Source organism: Acinonyx jubatus, chromosome A2, assembly GCF_027475565.1.
Source record: "Acinonyx jubatus isolate Ajub_Pintada_27869175 chromosome A2, VMU_Ajub_asm_v1.0, whole genome shotgun sequence".
In the NCBI taxonomy this organism is placed as follows: domain Eukaryota; kingdom Metazoa; phylum Chordata; class Mammalia; order Carnivora; family Felidae; genus Acinonyx; species Acinonyx jubatus.
Window position 1 is genome coordinate 157,763,335 of NC_069383.1, and position 14,815 is coordinate 157,778,149.

General features: G+C 47.3%; 1 protein-coding gene across 4 annotated transcripts in view; it reads right to left on the reverse strand.

Annotated features, from left to right (window-relative positions):
• Nucleotides 1-14,614, reverse strand: part of ILF3 (interleukin enhancer binding factor 3) — a 28,234-nt gene extending 13,620 nt beyond the window's left edge. For all 4 annotated transcript variants that reach the window (XM_027050404.2, XM_027050403.2, XM_027050406.2 and 1 more), the window contains exons 1-4: nt 14,424-14,614; nt 2,498-2,596; nt 1,897-2,126; nt 1,560-1,737 (exon numbers count right to left, since the gene is read on the reverse strand). In XM_027050404.2, coding sequence (XP_026906205.1) covers nt 1,560-1,737; nt 1,897-2,126; nt 2,498-2,500 — 411 coding nt within the window. In that variant the 5' untranslated portion in view covers nt 2,501-2,596; nt 14,424-14,614. The remainder of the gene's footprint in view (nt 1-1,559; nt 1,738-1,896; nt 2,127-2,497; nt 2,597-14,423) is intronic.
• Nucleotides 14,615-14,815: the final 201 nt, after the last annotated feature.

Sequence of the window (14,815 nt, forward strand, 5' to 3'; positions counted from 1 at the left end):
TGCTGCAAATGCACGTATCTACAAAAGGGTATGACAACACCCTGGCTTCCACTTTCTCCTTTGTACTAGTTTATGAGCCCTGATGAAGAGAATTCAAACTTCTATGATTTCTGTTAGGGAAAACATAAAGGAGGAGGACAGATGCACTCTGGAAAGCCTAAAATGGGGTTTCTCCACCTCAGCACTACGGACGTTCTGGGCCAGAGCATTCTGGGCTGTGGGGCCATCCTCTGCACTGCAGGCCATTTGGGCAGACGTCTCCAGCCTCCTCCACCCGGCAGACGCCAGCAGCACCCCACGCCCCACTGCTGGGACAACCCAAATGGTCTCCAGCTCGCTAAAGGTCCTCTGTGGGGACCAAACTGCCCCAGTCAGAAAACACTAATCTCAGTCAGTAAAAATACACTTTGTTTGTACCTTTCTTTAAAGATTGGCTTTTTACAAAAGGCGTCTTTCTTTTAGAAACATTCACAACAATGTAATTTTCATCAATGAGTACGCTTTTTACAGACGCGAGTTAAAATTAACTTAAGAATTACCACTGGAACAGAAAAGTTTCGGGCTTCATTTCCCTGAAACAGCCTTCCAGAAGTGTCTGCTGTACTGCACTAGCTCTACTTTTCAATTCTGACCACCATCCGAAATCCCAAATTATCAGTCACAGGCAAAGAAAATGCATGTTTACATATGAAAATGAACAGGGTGTTTCCTCAAGGAATGAGATTTCTTAGTTTTTTCACTTGCTTCTTTTGCTTATCCTGTTGCTAAGTGGGGTGAATGTGTCCCAGGGGGGCAGCATAGGGTGGCGGCACATGGAGGTTCTAAAGCCCCAGAACTCACCAACCAGGGATGCTGAGGTCAACTACTCAGCTCCCTGCATCCCAGTCACATCTTCTAATATACTCAGATGATAAAGTCCTGTTTCAAAGTGTTGTTACGAGGACGAAGAAATAACATAAACAGCACATGTGGCCTAGGCTCTGGTGTAGTAAATGTTCCAGAAATGTCAGAAGCAATTATTTATGCAACACTTCTGTAACAAGATGAAGAAGCTGGTTTTATGTTTTAAGTAGGCTCCACACCCAGCGTGGAGCCCAATGTGGGGCTTGAACTCATCACTCTGAGCTGAGATCAAGACCTGAGGTGAGATCAAAAGTCAGAGGCTTAATGGACCGAGCCACCTAGGTGCCCCCAAAAAGTTTGTTTTTAAAAAGTTCTTGTGCCCAGTTTTGGATCAGTGGGGAAGAGTTAATAATTGCACCTTCTATTCAACCATCGACACCCATCGACTCAATTGGCTCCGGATGTAAAGTTCCAGCCCAGTGCAGCCCGGAGCACAGCAGACACGGAGTCTTTCCCAGATGAAAGAGCTCGGGGCCTATCACATGCAGCCAGGCACTGTCCGTAGAGCCTTAAGAGTTCTGTGGCATCCACCCACGCGTGCAAGTGTGGGTCTGGAGCCATCTCTTGGTGCACAGCACGAACGGGCCGCTCTTCCCCTGCCCTGCACCCTCAACATGCGCAGTCTGACCCCACCCAGTGGAGACGGTCACACTCACAGCGAGCTGGATGGCCAGGTTGTCGGCCACCTTGTCCAGGAGGGCAGTCGTGGGCTTCTCCTTACATAGCAGCACCAGCTCCAAATCCAAGTCCCCCTTGAGCAGCAGGCCCTTTGCCACGAGGCCAACACGCATCACGCCCCGCAGGGTTCTGGTCATGTGCTCCGTTTTCTGCTCCCTGAGGGACAGACCGAAGGATGCTCAGTGAGGGATTCAGCATAGTCAGAACCCAGAGGCCACGGAAAGGCTGGAGTTTCTTAGAAAAGGAGACATTCACCCCTACGCTGGCCAGTCTCTCTACGAAAGATCCCCCACCGCCCCAAAACGTCAAACTTACCCAGCCCCTTCTTTGGTCTCGTCCTCTGGGGGCACATCCACGTTCTCAGACTCGGCGTGCTCACCGCTTCCTTTCTCTTGCTCATCTATCCAGTCAGACACAGCTTTGAGAGCCCTCTCTGTGTGGGACACCATGTTCTGGACGGCCTCCAGTTCCTCTTGGGTTGGATAAACAGAAGAATGCTTTGCCATCACGTGGCGATCATCATTCACAAAAATTCGCATTGGACGCTGGAAATGTGGAAACTCAGTTAAAAACAATGCAGAGACCACACAAGCGTCCACTCCTCTTCCAAGCCGCCCAACGCAGAATCAAGCTTCGTCATTTGTGTGCAAGTAAACGCTCCTGAAGGTGTGGGGAGCAGGACAACTGAATGAAAACGGCTGTTCATTCTCGAGGCAGCTGAGAGGAAGGGGGCACTTCAGGCATTTATGTATATACGTATATACATGTACGTATGTGTGTGAATTCTTACACTGTGCAACAGTATTTTATAATTCAAAAAAGCTAATGAAAAAATAGGAGAATCAAATGCTTTAGGGAAATGCTACATCTTCGAATATGAATACAGAAATAACATTTACAATTTTTAAAAACTTACCATTTTTACTTCTTTTTTCTGTAGTGTCTGGAAATCAAATGTTTGCTTATCTTTTCAAACTGTGACAGATTTCCTTGGTGTTATCAATACTTCAACTATCTATAAGATCAGAAAATCATTTTAGTTTCAAGTATTTCATACACGGATGAATTGTAGCAGTCAGATACTGAGTAGGATGAAAGACAGTGGTGCTGCCACGTGAGGGGCCCTGTTAACACAGCAGGACACATCCTTATTTCCAGGTAACCGCTGGTAAGCCGAGGCACAAACTAATTATAAAATTCCCTAAAAATGAAAACAGCTGGTTTCAGAATCCAACTCCACCCACATCTAGAGGATTTCTATTTCATCTTCTTTCATCTTTTACTTTTATTTTTTAATGTAAAGTATGCTAGATTTTGTCAAAGTTCATTTATTTATTTTGAAAGAGAGAGAAAGGGAGCACACGTGCACAAGCGGGGGTGGGGGTGGGGGTGGTGGGCAGAGAGATGGGGGACTGAGGATCCAAACCTGGCTCCTTGCTGACAGCAGAGAGCCCACTGCGGGGCTCAAATCCACAAACTGCAAGATCATGACCCAATCCGAGCTGTACTCAGACACTTAACCAACTGAGCCATCTAGGTGCCCCAGTATGCCCGATTTTTTTTAACGTTTTATTTATTTTTGAGACAGAGAGAGACAGAGCATGAACGGGGGAGGGGCAGAGAGAGAGGGAGACACAGAATCGGAAGCAGGCTCCAGGCTCTGAGCCGTCAGCCCAGAGCCCGACACGGGGCTCGAACTCACGGACCGCAAGATCGTGACCTGAGCTGAAGTCGGCCGCTTAACCGACTGAGCCACCCAGGCGCCCCTGCCCGATTTTTTTTAAACGTTTATTTATTTTGAAAGGGGGGGAGCAGTCAGTTAAGCACCCGATTTTGGCTCGGGTCATGATATTGCAGAGTTCATGGGTTCGAGCCCCACAACAGGCTCTCTGGTGTCAGCATGGAGCCCGCTTCAGATCCTCGGTCTCCCTCTCCCTCTGTCTCTCCCTGGCTTGCGGGCAGCACACTCTCCTCTCTCGAAAAATAAGTATTACAAAAATATTAAAAAGAGCGAGATCATGAGCGGGATGGGGGGGCAAACAGAGAGGGAATCCCAAGCTGGCTACATGCTGTCGGCGAGGAGCCCACCATAGGACTCGATCCCGCAAACCGCAAGATCATGACCTGAACCAAAATCAAGAGTCAGATGCTCACCTGACTGAGCCACCCAGGCACCCCTAAAGTATGTCACTTTTCACAAATATAAAAAATAAAAGCTTAACACGCCTCCAATAAATGGTAACAATACACATACTCAGCAAAATCCTGGTGTTTGGAGAAGGAAAAGAGAGGGAAGGAGCTCTGGTCTTTGAGGGTCATGAAGAAATGGAAGGAAAGCAGGGGACTAAGAGCCCCAAAAGGTGTCTGTCAACCAGAAAGGCAAGAACCTTCTGAAACATCAGGTGGATGTGACCACTGCACCATGTGCCCCCCTCCGTGGGTTAAATTTTGAAGAGACCAAGAGAACTCAAGTGCACAACAGGAGTCTTTAGAACAGGCGTAGCTGTAATTACCATTTGGGTCTCTAAATAACATGCTGACGACAACCTACTCATTCCTACTCTGTGCAAACAGTCTGGTCCACACTGACATCTTCCAAGTGAGTGAACAACACAGAAAATCCATCACAATGATACACAACAGATGAATCCACCCATCCCATCCAACCACAAAACAGCCAGCCCCTTCAATCGAAGCCAGTTACCAGCCAGGGCAGCAGTCTCCACCTTGTGGAAAGGCACACGCTTCAAGGATAAACTTGGACATGACTGGCCAAAACAAGAATTTCCCACAACACTTCAGGACTACCTAACGATCTAATTGCAAATTTGTGGTTTCAAAGTGGAACTATAAAATCGAAGGGTGGAATGAGAGCTATGCAAGAGGACAAGTGGGGGTCAAGGGCTTCTTTGGGGGGCAGGGGAGGAGTGGAGGCCAGTTTCCACGATGCCCTTGGTAAATCACTCAGTCACCACCAAGTGGGAGCTCCCACACAGACCTGGACTTAAAACCCTGCCCGCCCAGCCACTAGCCGCAAGGCCCTGAAGTTTCCCCTGGACCTGGATGCGGCCCCTGCACCTCCGAAGGGCGGTAAACATGCAACAAGTCAACCTACAGAAAACATGCAGCACAAACGCCATGGACCCTTCAAAATGGCACCAACTTTCTCTACCAACAGGATCTCTGTTTGCCAGGCTGCTGTGGGGCTAAGTGATGAGTGACATACAGTCGGAAGTGCATCCTACATGAAGGAATTATCATTCGTTCAGTGAGGAACAAATGGTATCAAGGTCGTGCTCAAAAAGAATGCTTTACTAATGTTAGATACATATTTAAGACAAATTGATGGTTGAAAGTACATGCCTGATATTCGCCCTAAAATACTCCAGTAAGGCAGACAGTGGTGATGGGGAGAAAAATAAAACAAGACGGCAAAATGCTAATAGCTGTCGAAGCTGGGGGATGGGTATGCCTGGATTCATTCACCTATGAGGTCTGAAAACTTCCATAACAGTTTTCTTTAACTGCAGAATGTACTTAAGTCCTCCCACAAAAGTACAGCCATGGAAGGTCATCTAAAAATTCAACCGGAGCGCCTGGGTGGCTCAGTCAGCTGAGCGTCCTACTTCAGCTCAGGTCATGATCTCATGGCTCAGTGAGTTCGAGCCCCACGTCGGGCTGTGCTGACAGCTCAGAGCCTGGAGCCTGCTTCAGATTCTGTCTCTTCCTCTTTCTCTCTGCCCCTCCCTCGCTCCCACTCTCTCTCTCTCTCTCAAAAATAAACATTAAAAAAAAAATTTTTTTAACACAAAAATTCAACCAAAGCTCTAGAAACCTAGTTCTTTTTAATTTTTTTCTTATTTATTGGTTTAAAAAAATTTTTTATTTTTGAGAGAGAGAGAGAGAGAGAGAGAGAGGGAGAGAGACAGAGCATGAGCAGGGGAGGGGCAGAGAGAGAGAGGGAGACACAGAATCTAAAGCAGGCTCCAGGCTCTGAGCTGTCAGCACAGAGCCCGACGTGGGGCTCAACCCCACAAACTGCGAGATCATGACCTGAGCTGAAGTCGGATGCTTAACCGACTAAGCCACCCAGGCACCGTTATTGATTTCTGAGAGAGAGAGAAAGAGAGCATGAGCAGGGGAGGGGCAGAGAGAGAATCGGAATCAGAATCAGAAGCAGGTTCCCGGCTCTGAGCTGTTGGCACAGAACCCGACACAGGGCCTGAACTCAGGAACCTCGAGATCGTGACCTGAGCCAAAGTCAAACACTTAACCAACTGAGCCACCCAGGCGCTCCCAGAAACTCAGTTCTAAACCGAGAAGCAGACCATTAGAGAGCTCACAGCCTGATGGCAAAATGGCCATGTCGAACGGCCCCCACTCCTGGCCATACCTATGCTGGAACCTCATTGACCTCACAATGACGGCTGGTAGGTTTAAAACCTGATTTATTTACTCAACAAGTACTCAGTGTGCACCTCCACGCTAGAATTGTGACAGGCATGGCAGACAAATGCCTTGCCCCTCTGGGCCCAGTGGGCGATGCAAGGTAAAGAATCGCCTTCCTTCCAAGCCCAGCCAGGTGCCAGGAGCCGAGGCTTCACTCCACACAGACTATCTCTTCACGGTACACTCCTCCTCCATCACAAAAACATCAAATGCAGAAACTTAAAAAGTAACAACTTAAACCATGGTTTCAGGTGGCTGTGACCCTTTTATTTAGGGTTTTGTAGGACCGACAGTGTCTACCTTACTAAAAAGAGCTCCCCAGAGAAATGGTTGGCCTGCACCTAACACAGAAACTGCGTGAGCCGGGGTCATTTGCAGCGTCAGAAAGCAAAGAGGCACTCAGACACTAATGCAGGTCATCCAAAGAACAAGGAGCTGACTTGTGAAGGCTCCCACTGGCCACATCTGGGGCAATGGATTACAAAAAACAAAACAAACATAAAATGCTTCCACCTGCACGAAGTTCTAGAACAGGCAAAACTATTCAGCAGCTGCATTAGGCAGATGGTGGCAGGCACACCTGGGATGGGCGCTTTCGGGGTGATGATCACGGTCTATCTTGGTAGGAGTTAGTATATTCAGTGGTCAAAACTACTTGAATGGTAGTCTCAAGACGTGTACGTTACTTCAAAAGAAAAAAAAGGGGGCTGTAAATAAATACTGGACTCTAGTTAATATTCAGATGGAGGACTGTAATTTTTTGCTACTTTGAAATGCATCATAAAAGTAAAGTGGATTGGACATCAAAGAAACTCGATAAATGCATAAATAAATGTGGGCTGAAGGATGACCAGAACAAAGGAAGAGATGTGTGAAACAAAAGTATAGTCAAACGTCAACGGCAGAACCTGAGCTTTATATACAGGTGGCTGTTCACTGTAAAACCATGTCACCTTCGGTATATGTTTGAGAATTTTCATGAGATATTAAAAATAAACAATCTAAGGGGCGCCTGGATGGCTCAGTTGGTTAAGCATCCGACTTTGGCTCAGGTCATGATCTCGCAGTTCGTGAGTTCGGGCTCTGTGCTGACAGCTCAGATCCTGAAGCCTGCCTCGGATTCTGTGTCTCCCTCTCTCTCTCAAAAATAAATAAACGTTCAAAAAAATTAAAAAACAAAAACAAAAACAAAAAACAAAACTAAAAACAACAAAAAAAACCCCTAAATTGATTCAGCACATTAAATGCATGGAAAAGCTTGAGTCCGTAACGATACTTAAAAAAAAAACAACAAAACCAAACCCTACTTTGCCACCAGTGCAGAGGTGTATATCCCAACTTCCTACTCGGAAAATGGTGATTTTCCACAGTGGATGTAGGGAATCGCTGTAAGAACAAATGCCACCTGATAGACACTGGGAGTAGAAAAATCATTCTTGTACCCCTGGGTAAAAAGATGTTGTGACAAAAAACAGAAAAAAACAAACGAAAAAACCCAGCCCGTCAAAAGTACCTCAAGGACAGGCGTACGCCCCCAAATGCACCCGCTTTCATCGACTGTCCCGCAGGTAGGTCTCCATCCGCTGCCTTCACTGTTAAAACTAAGAACGTGGGTGTGCCTCTGTCGCAAGCGGCTTCATCTCTTAATCTTCCTCTGCTCCAAGAGGCAGGCCCCAGAATGAATCCCTGAAGAGACTCACTGGGCTGTGTGGCTGGCCCTGAGCACCCCACCTGGCCCATCTGTGGAACACTCACCCCCAGGCCCTCCTCCCTTAGACCAGACCTTGGTGGTGATGCCTCCTGAACCAGGGGGACAAAGAAGGTAAGAGCACTAATTATGTGAACGAAAACAAATGCTGAAAAACTGGAGACAATGTTCCTTTGCAGGCCAACAAATCTGGCCTCCCTGGTCTCTATGCGAACCCAGACCTGTCATCCAAGCCAGCTTTTCAGAAGCTAGCCGCTCTAGTCTTGAATACCAGGGAACCCCTCTCTTTAACAGACAGAGAGGTCTTCTGGGTGAACAAAAACCTCCTTTTCAAGATTTTTAGCAAAGAACACTGTTGGCAAGAGGTCCACAACACCCACCTGCTTGCCTACAGCCAACACTCCACTGGCCCCTGCCAACCAAACTTTAAACAGAAGCTGCTCCTGCAACCACCTTTATGATTCAACAGCAAGGCACAAGGAAGCCTGGCTTTTTACCAGCCCAGCTCCTCTGAAAAGAAACCCAAGCGAGGAACAGGTGGAGTGGAGAATCAGGATTTTAAACATGAACTCTGGGTAGCTGGGGATGTTCTAACACGAAGGGATCAGGGTTTTTTTCCTTCTCAAATCCAGCCCACTCACAGCATGCAGAGTTACAGAAGTTTAAACCACAAAACCTTTGGCTTGCAACGTGCTGACCTCTTGCTAATTAGAATTCGACGCACGGCACTTGCTGCTGAAAAAGACACATGCCCAATTTAGTCTGTAAAATGAATGAACAGGTGCAGTGGCAACACCGCAACAGGTATAGATAGCCCCAACTATCTATTTCACAAAATCCTACAGCTATTCCAGCAACTCCGGGGAATTGTCCTGAAGCGGATGCTCATCTAAAAGACTGAATGGATTAAGCTTTGAAAGGATCCAAACCCCAGCTCCTGGTTTCCCCATCTCCAGAGCTATCCTATCCTGGAGCATGAAGTGAAATGACATACACATGCTACTCTTTAGGGACTCTGCAAACCTTTACAGATTGACATCATCAAGGACACGTGAAAAATAATTTTAACAAAGCAATCCAGCCAAAAGATGCCAACCTAAAACCTGGTTATGGATGCCACTCGGAGAAATTTGAAAATCCAACACAGATCCGAACGCTGGTGCAGTGGTTCCCAATTCTGTCTGCAACAGTGTTTTTTACTGGTCCACAGGGAGGTGTAAAGTCAGGGATAATGATTTCCACAAATAGTTTCAATTTTTAAAAAATGTCCTTTTCTCTCATGAAAAAAAGGAGATGTTGTATGCTAATTAAAAACATATTTTTTGGGTGCCTGGGTAGCTTAGTCAGTTGAGCATCTGACTCTTGATTTCGGCTCAGGTCATGATCTTGCAGTTCGTGAGATCGAGGGCAGAGCCTGCTTAGGATTCTCTCTCTGCCCCCCCCACCCCCACCCCACACCTCCCGCTCACGCTCTCTCTCAAAATAAACAGAAACAAAAAGAAAGGGAAAAAAAGATACTTTCCTTGACTAAATATAAAGCTGACAAACACAAATTTTTCTCCAAAATGTTTCTGAAACTCCACTGGCCTCCCATGAGACCCAGGAGTCCAGGCTCACTGGTACTGTAGAGCATTCATGGGTCTTGGGAGACAGAAGCCCCACGTTTGCATCCAACTGGGCTCCTCAACCTCGCAGCTGTGGGATCCTCCGGTAAATTATCTACCTGTTCAGAGCTGTTATCAAAAAGGAAATGGCAACACTAGCTATGCCCAAGAGCTGCAAACAGTAAGGATAAAAGGTGACTTTGTGGGAAGATGCTTCATCAACTGAAAAACCACAAATGTAATATATTAAAGGAGGAATTTCACCAACTCTTGGATGAACCGATAGAAAGGTTTTAAAATCTGCCTGTGAGAAGACATAACAGTTAAGCGTGTTATCATGACTCCAGGTGGGAATTACCAAACCCTCTTCCCAACATGCTCTTCAGGCAACAAGCAGGAGAGGAAGTAAGCTTAGGAAATCTTCCACACCTGGTTGGGGCAGGGGCAGGAGGGGTGACCCTCCCACATATCCCCATGGAGAAGCCCTGGATTTTTTTTTTTTCTTAACTTAGCGTGCAGTATGTTTCCTTCTCCCAAAAGCATTCTTTTCCCCTCCCCAGTTACAAAGAAAAAAAGATGGTCTCTCAAAGGATGTGAATCCACAGACATGTGAATTATTTTGGTGGGTAAGGGTGGCACTCTTTTCAATAAAACTACTGCAAGATAACTATAGCTTCACATGCAGTATACAAGAAATAACAGAGATCACGTGTACTCTTTAAAGCAGTTTCCCACAATGGCCACATCTTGCAAACTACAGTACAATTCATAACCACAACACTCATGGTGATACAGACAGACAGACCACTGCCATCCCAAGGATCCCTCCTGTTGCCCTTGATTGGTCATACTCACCCTTCGACCACTCCTCATATGCCTAACCCTACCAACCACTAATCCATTCACCATCCCTACAGTTCTGACACTCCAAGAATGTTATGTATATGGAATTCCAGAGTATGTAACCTTTCAGCACTGGCTTGTTTCATGCAATGTAACTGCCTCAAGATTCATCCAAGGTGTTATCAACAGCTTGCTTCTTTTGATCGCTAAGCAGTACTCCGTGGTATGGACGTATCTTGGTTTAACCATTCACCTACTGAAGGACATCTACGTGGCTTCCAGTTCTTGGCTATCAAGGATAAAGCTGCTATGAGCATTTGTGTATAGATTTTTATGTAAACATAAATGTTCCTTTCTTTGGGAGAAATGCCCAAGGGTGAAATTGCTGGGTCATTTGGCAGTTGCCTATTTACTTTCTAAGAACCCACCAAAGAGTTTTTACAGAGCTGATTAAAAAAAGAAAAAAAAAAGGCTCTAAATAAATAAATTACATTAAATTAAATACAAACTCAAGTAACTTCATCAAAATTGACTCAGTTCATCTTCCCTCCACTCGTCAGTTCACACACCTGCTCTGTGGGATGTGAGAAGCCCACAGACCTCCATTGACTGGACAGCTGTTACTCCCCCCTGCTAGGACTCTGCACAGGTCACCCACAGGACAAATGTTTATTAAGCGCCACTATGAGCCATGGGGCTGGGCTGGTTATTTCCACATTGTTGACATCTGGACTGTTTTCTTGAATTATGAATGCATAGCAAGGATTATTAACCCGCAAAAAATCTAGAAGTACCACTGAGAAGCAAACCTAACCCGCAACATTTTATTCTTTAAACACACACAGATTCAGGTAAGAGGAAAAAAGCAGTCCAAAGGAAGCAGCAGCAAAGCAGGTGGCCTGCAAAATTATCCCAGTAAGACTGAGCTCAAACCACAATCCTAATGAAAGTAAGAAGAAAGAGGACTGTTTGGAATGTCAAGGAAAATTACAATGGATCCCAAGTTGTCCATAGCACCAATTCTCACTAACTGCCCAAGATTATAAAAATAATTTGGAGCAAATGTACATACTCTAATAAAAGTTACTTCGTAACTAAATGGTCCTTAGTGTTCATATATAGCACACAAGAAAATGGTCCTTGGACAATAAAGTCATCTTCCTGCTAAAAACTAGTGGCTACATGGGCGCCTGGGTGGCTCAGTTGGTTGAGCGTCCCACTCTGGATTTCGGCTGGGGTCATAATCTCATGGTTCATGGGATTGAGCCCCATGTCCAGCTCTGTGACTACATTTTTCTTCATTCCATAAGCACTCAATGAGAAAAAAAAATTAAATTTCAACAGGACATCGTTTTCCCAAGACATCTGAAAACAGTAGATGTTAAAAGTCATTCTGAACTTCCAATCACAATTTATAATGGGATCACCTATAAAGCGCAACCTTGGAAAAATCTCACAGGGATTCAACAAAGCATAAAATGGCAAGGAACAATTTTTAAAAGTCAGTACACTGACAAGGCTCCGTAACAAACACCTGTCCACCATGCTCTCACTATTATTTCGATAACAATGCTAGCACCACAAAGAATCAGCACTGACTTACCCTAAAACACAGAGCAGAGAGGGAAGCTAGTGGTTTCAGACAAAACCGTCAAGTGCTGCAGCTGGAATCTGAAGGAATCTCATCCCTTCAGGGCCCCAACCTGCTTCACTGTATGTAGACTCTTGTCAAACCAATGTCTGCCTTTAACCTGAAACCCCTTCACTAAAAACAGAAATCAAATCCTTTTTTCCCCAGGACTTGGGTAAGATAGAAAGCATCCAATATATACAGCCTAGAAAATCGTAATTCCCATGAAAGTTCAATCAAAGCAACATTCAGATAAAATGGCATGCAGATACGTGCATGTAATGTTAGATGGTGTGATTTACACATCCTTCAAAACTGCACAAAGTTAACCAACTTACTGACAGGAGGGCAAGTCCAAGGAGGTATAAACCCAAGTTTCTTGGGGAAAGGAATTATTCCTCTGAGCCATGAAAGGTGAAATCAGGAGAAACTGGGAAGGAGGGTGAGAGAGGTAAATAAGAGGGACCTGATCCAGCCCAAAGAAAACTTCTAAAGCCTTTTTTCAGAGGAACATTTCCTCTGTAGGCTGAGGCCTACAGACAAGATGCTGCCTACTGTTTACCCAAAGAGAAGAGGCTTACAGACTTACAGAAAGCTCTTTCCTCATCACGGACTCCACCTGTTCCTACCTGGAGACGTGAAGCAGGGGAACATGAAAAAGAGCAACCATGAAAGTGACATCAATGTATTAACAGCGGCTCTTGCCAATGTAGTTTTTTAACAAGAAGAATTAAAAAAAAAAAACTAAGAAACAGCCTTAGATTCTTCACTCCCGGCATTACGGACCTCGAAAAGAAAAAAAAAAGCCCTCTTAAATATACTAGAAGCAGCTAAAGAAAAGAATTTTTGCCTATAGACACTAGCCAAGTTCAATCGGGAAAAAACAAACAAAAACTGCAATTACCCACCAGTGTTCCAAAAAGAGTATGATTCCCAGACTTGTCCAAGCTCTAGGAGTAGGGAAACTGATGAACCCACACTCGGAGCCGGCAAGGCCACGTCTGGCAGTAACTGCCAGCCTCCAATCAACTCCAAACACCAGGGCCTGCAGAGATTCCATTCACAAATCCCAGGGACCACGATCAACTCACACGGTCAACCAAGAGCTCAGGGGCAAAGACTGCAGGACTAGGGACAAGGATAGTAACGCCTGTACCCAGGGGCCTTTTATTTATTTATTTCCCTTTTCTAGCTGTTAATGAGCTTCTGGTTCCCACACTTCATTCACAATCTGAGTGGCTGCTGTTACCTACATCCCACGAGACCACACACAAAGCATCACACACAAAGCACAGTGGCAGCAGGGTGAGCAATCCAAGGAGACTCCCAGCCACAAACACCTGTGAAAGAGTCTGAAGCCCTCAATTTGAGTCCCAACTCTGAGTGGCACCTTGGGTTTCCCCTGGAACCCAAATATGCCAAAGGCCACCCACTTTAAAGAGGAGATCATCCTAACCAATCAGAAAAAGATTCAAAACCACTGAAATACCGGAGTCCAGAAAAGAAAGGCTTATCAGGGAAACTGGTACTCCCTTATTGATCCATCACGTCCCCTGAGCAGAATCCCAAGCAACAATCAATCAACTCTGGAAATACTAAGAAATGGTTTAGCTCCCCAAGTCTAGACAATGAACTGGGGGAGAGCATGCTGATCACTGTACAACCCAGATAATTCATCCAGGCTCAGGATTAACTGTGGCAGAACTTCAACTCAGTCACTCAACTACTTAATACGGTAGAAAACTGTTTTAAATTCTCATGTTTGGGTCACAATCTTGCAAGTTTCAGTGTACCCAAATATCGCACCACATTACCATTTTGAGGGAGGATGCAAATCCTAAGCAATCTGGATAAAATTCAACATCAATGAAACACCTAAACTAATGAAAGGGAAAGCTTAAACCCTACGCCAATTTTGGGTCCTGATCTGAGGCAGGCCTGGCTGATCACAGATTGGAGAACCCCATACAACCGACAAAGGCCTCCTCTGCAATCAGCGTGGGAACAGGGTCCCAAGGAGGAGGTCCGCATCTCCACGCCATGTAAGGACAAAGGCGGCGACATTTCCCGCCTCGGGAACCTGGGACTCTCCTGGAACCCGGGACGGGACAGGGACAAAGACTAAGAAGGAATGAGGAGGGGGTCGACCCTGCTGCGCCGGCCAGGACTCTACCGGCCAAGGGGGGTGTGTGCTCCCGGCACGTGCGCGCGTGCGCGCGGGACGCAGCAACAGACAAAGCCGGGCCCGGGGGACTCGGCGGCCGGGGGCCCGGTGCGCGCGCACCCCCCCGTGCGAGGCGCCGCCGCCGGCCGAGGGGCCGCGAAGGGGGGGGGGGCGGATGCGCGCGCACCGGGCCCTCGCCGCCGCCGCCGCCATTTTGTTTCCTCGGCACAATGGGGGAGAGTAACGGCCGAGCGCGGGAGCGAGACTGGAGAGGGAGGAATGAGCCCGGCCCTGGGGCGAGAGAACCGGGCGTAGGAGAAGAGCGCGGGGCGCCTCAGGCCTTGTCACCGCGACCCCTCAGCCGGGCCCGCGCTGAGTGGGAGGACTGGCGGGGGGAGGGGCAGAGGCGGGAGCGGGCCCAGCCGCCGCCACATTGACGCTTACCTTGTCGGCGTTCCCTTCCCCGACCGCAACCGCCGCCGCCGCCCTCCTACCACAGCCCGCCGGGGTCTCCCCCCAAAAGCCACGCGGTGCGCACCGGGCTGCTGAGTCCAACTGCAATGGCGAGACGAGGAGGAGGAGGAGCCGGGGCCGGGGGCGAGCGGGCGGGCGGGCGCGCGCCGGGGAGGTGCGGGCCACGTGATCGGCTGGAGCCCCGCCCCCTGCCGCCGCGTTGCCGCTTGACGCAGGCCCAGCCCAGGAGGGAGGGAGCAACGAAAAGAGATAAGGAGGTGGGCTTTAGTCACGTGGCAAGAGCGTAGCCGTTGCGTTCTGGTCACGTGGGGTCGAAACGTTTACCTCCCTTTTCGAGTCCTTGATCATGTGACAGTGGCCAA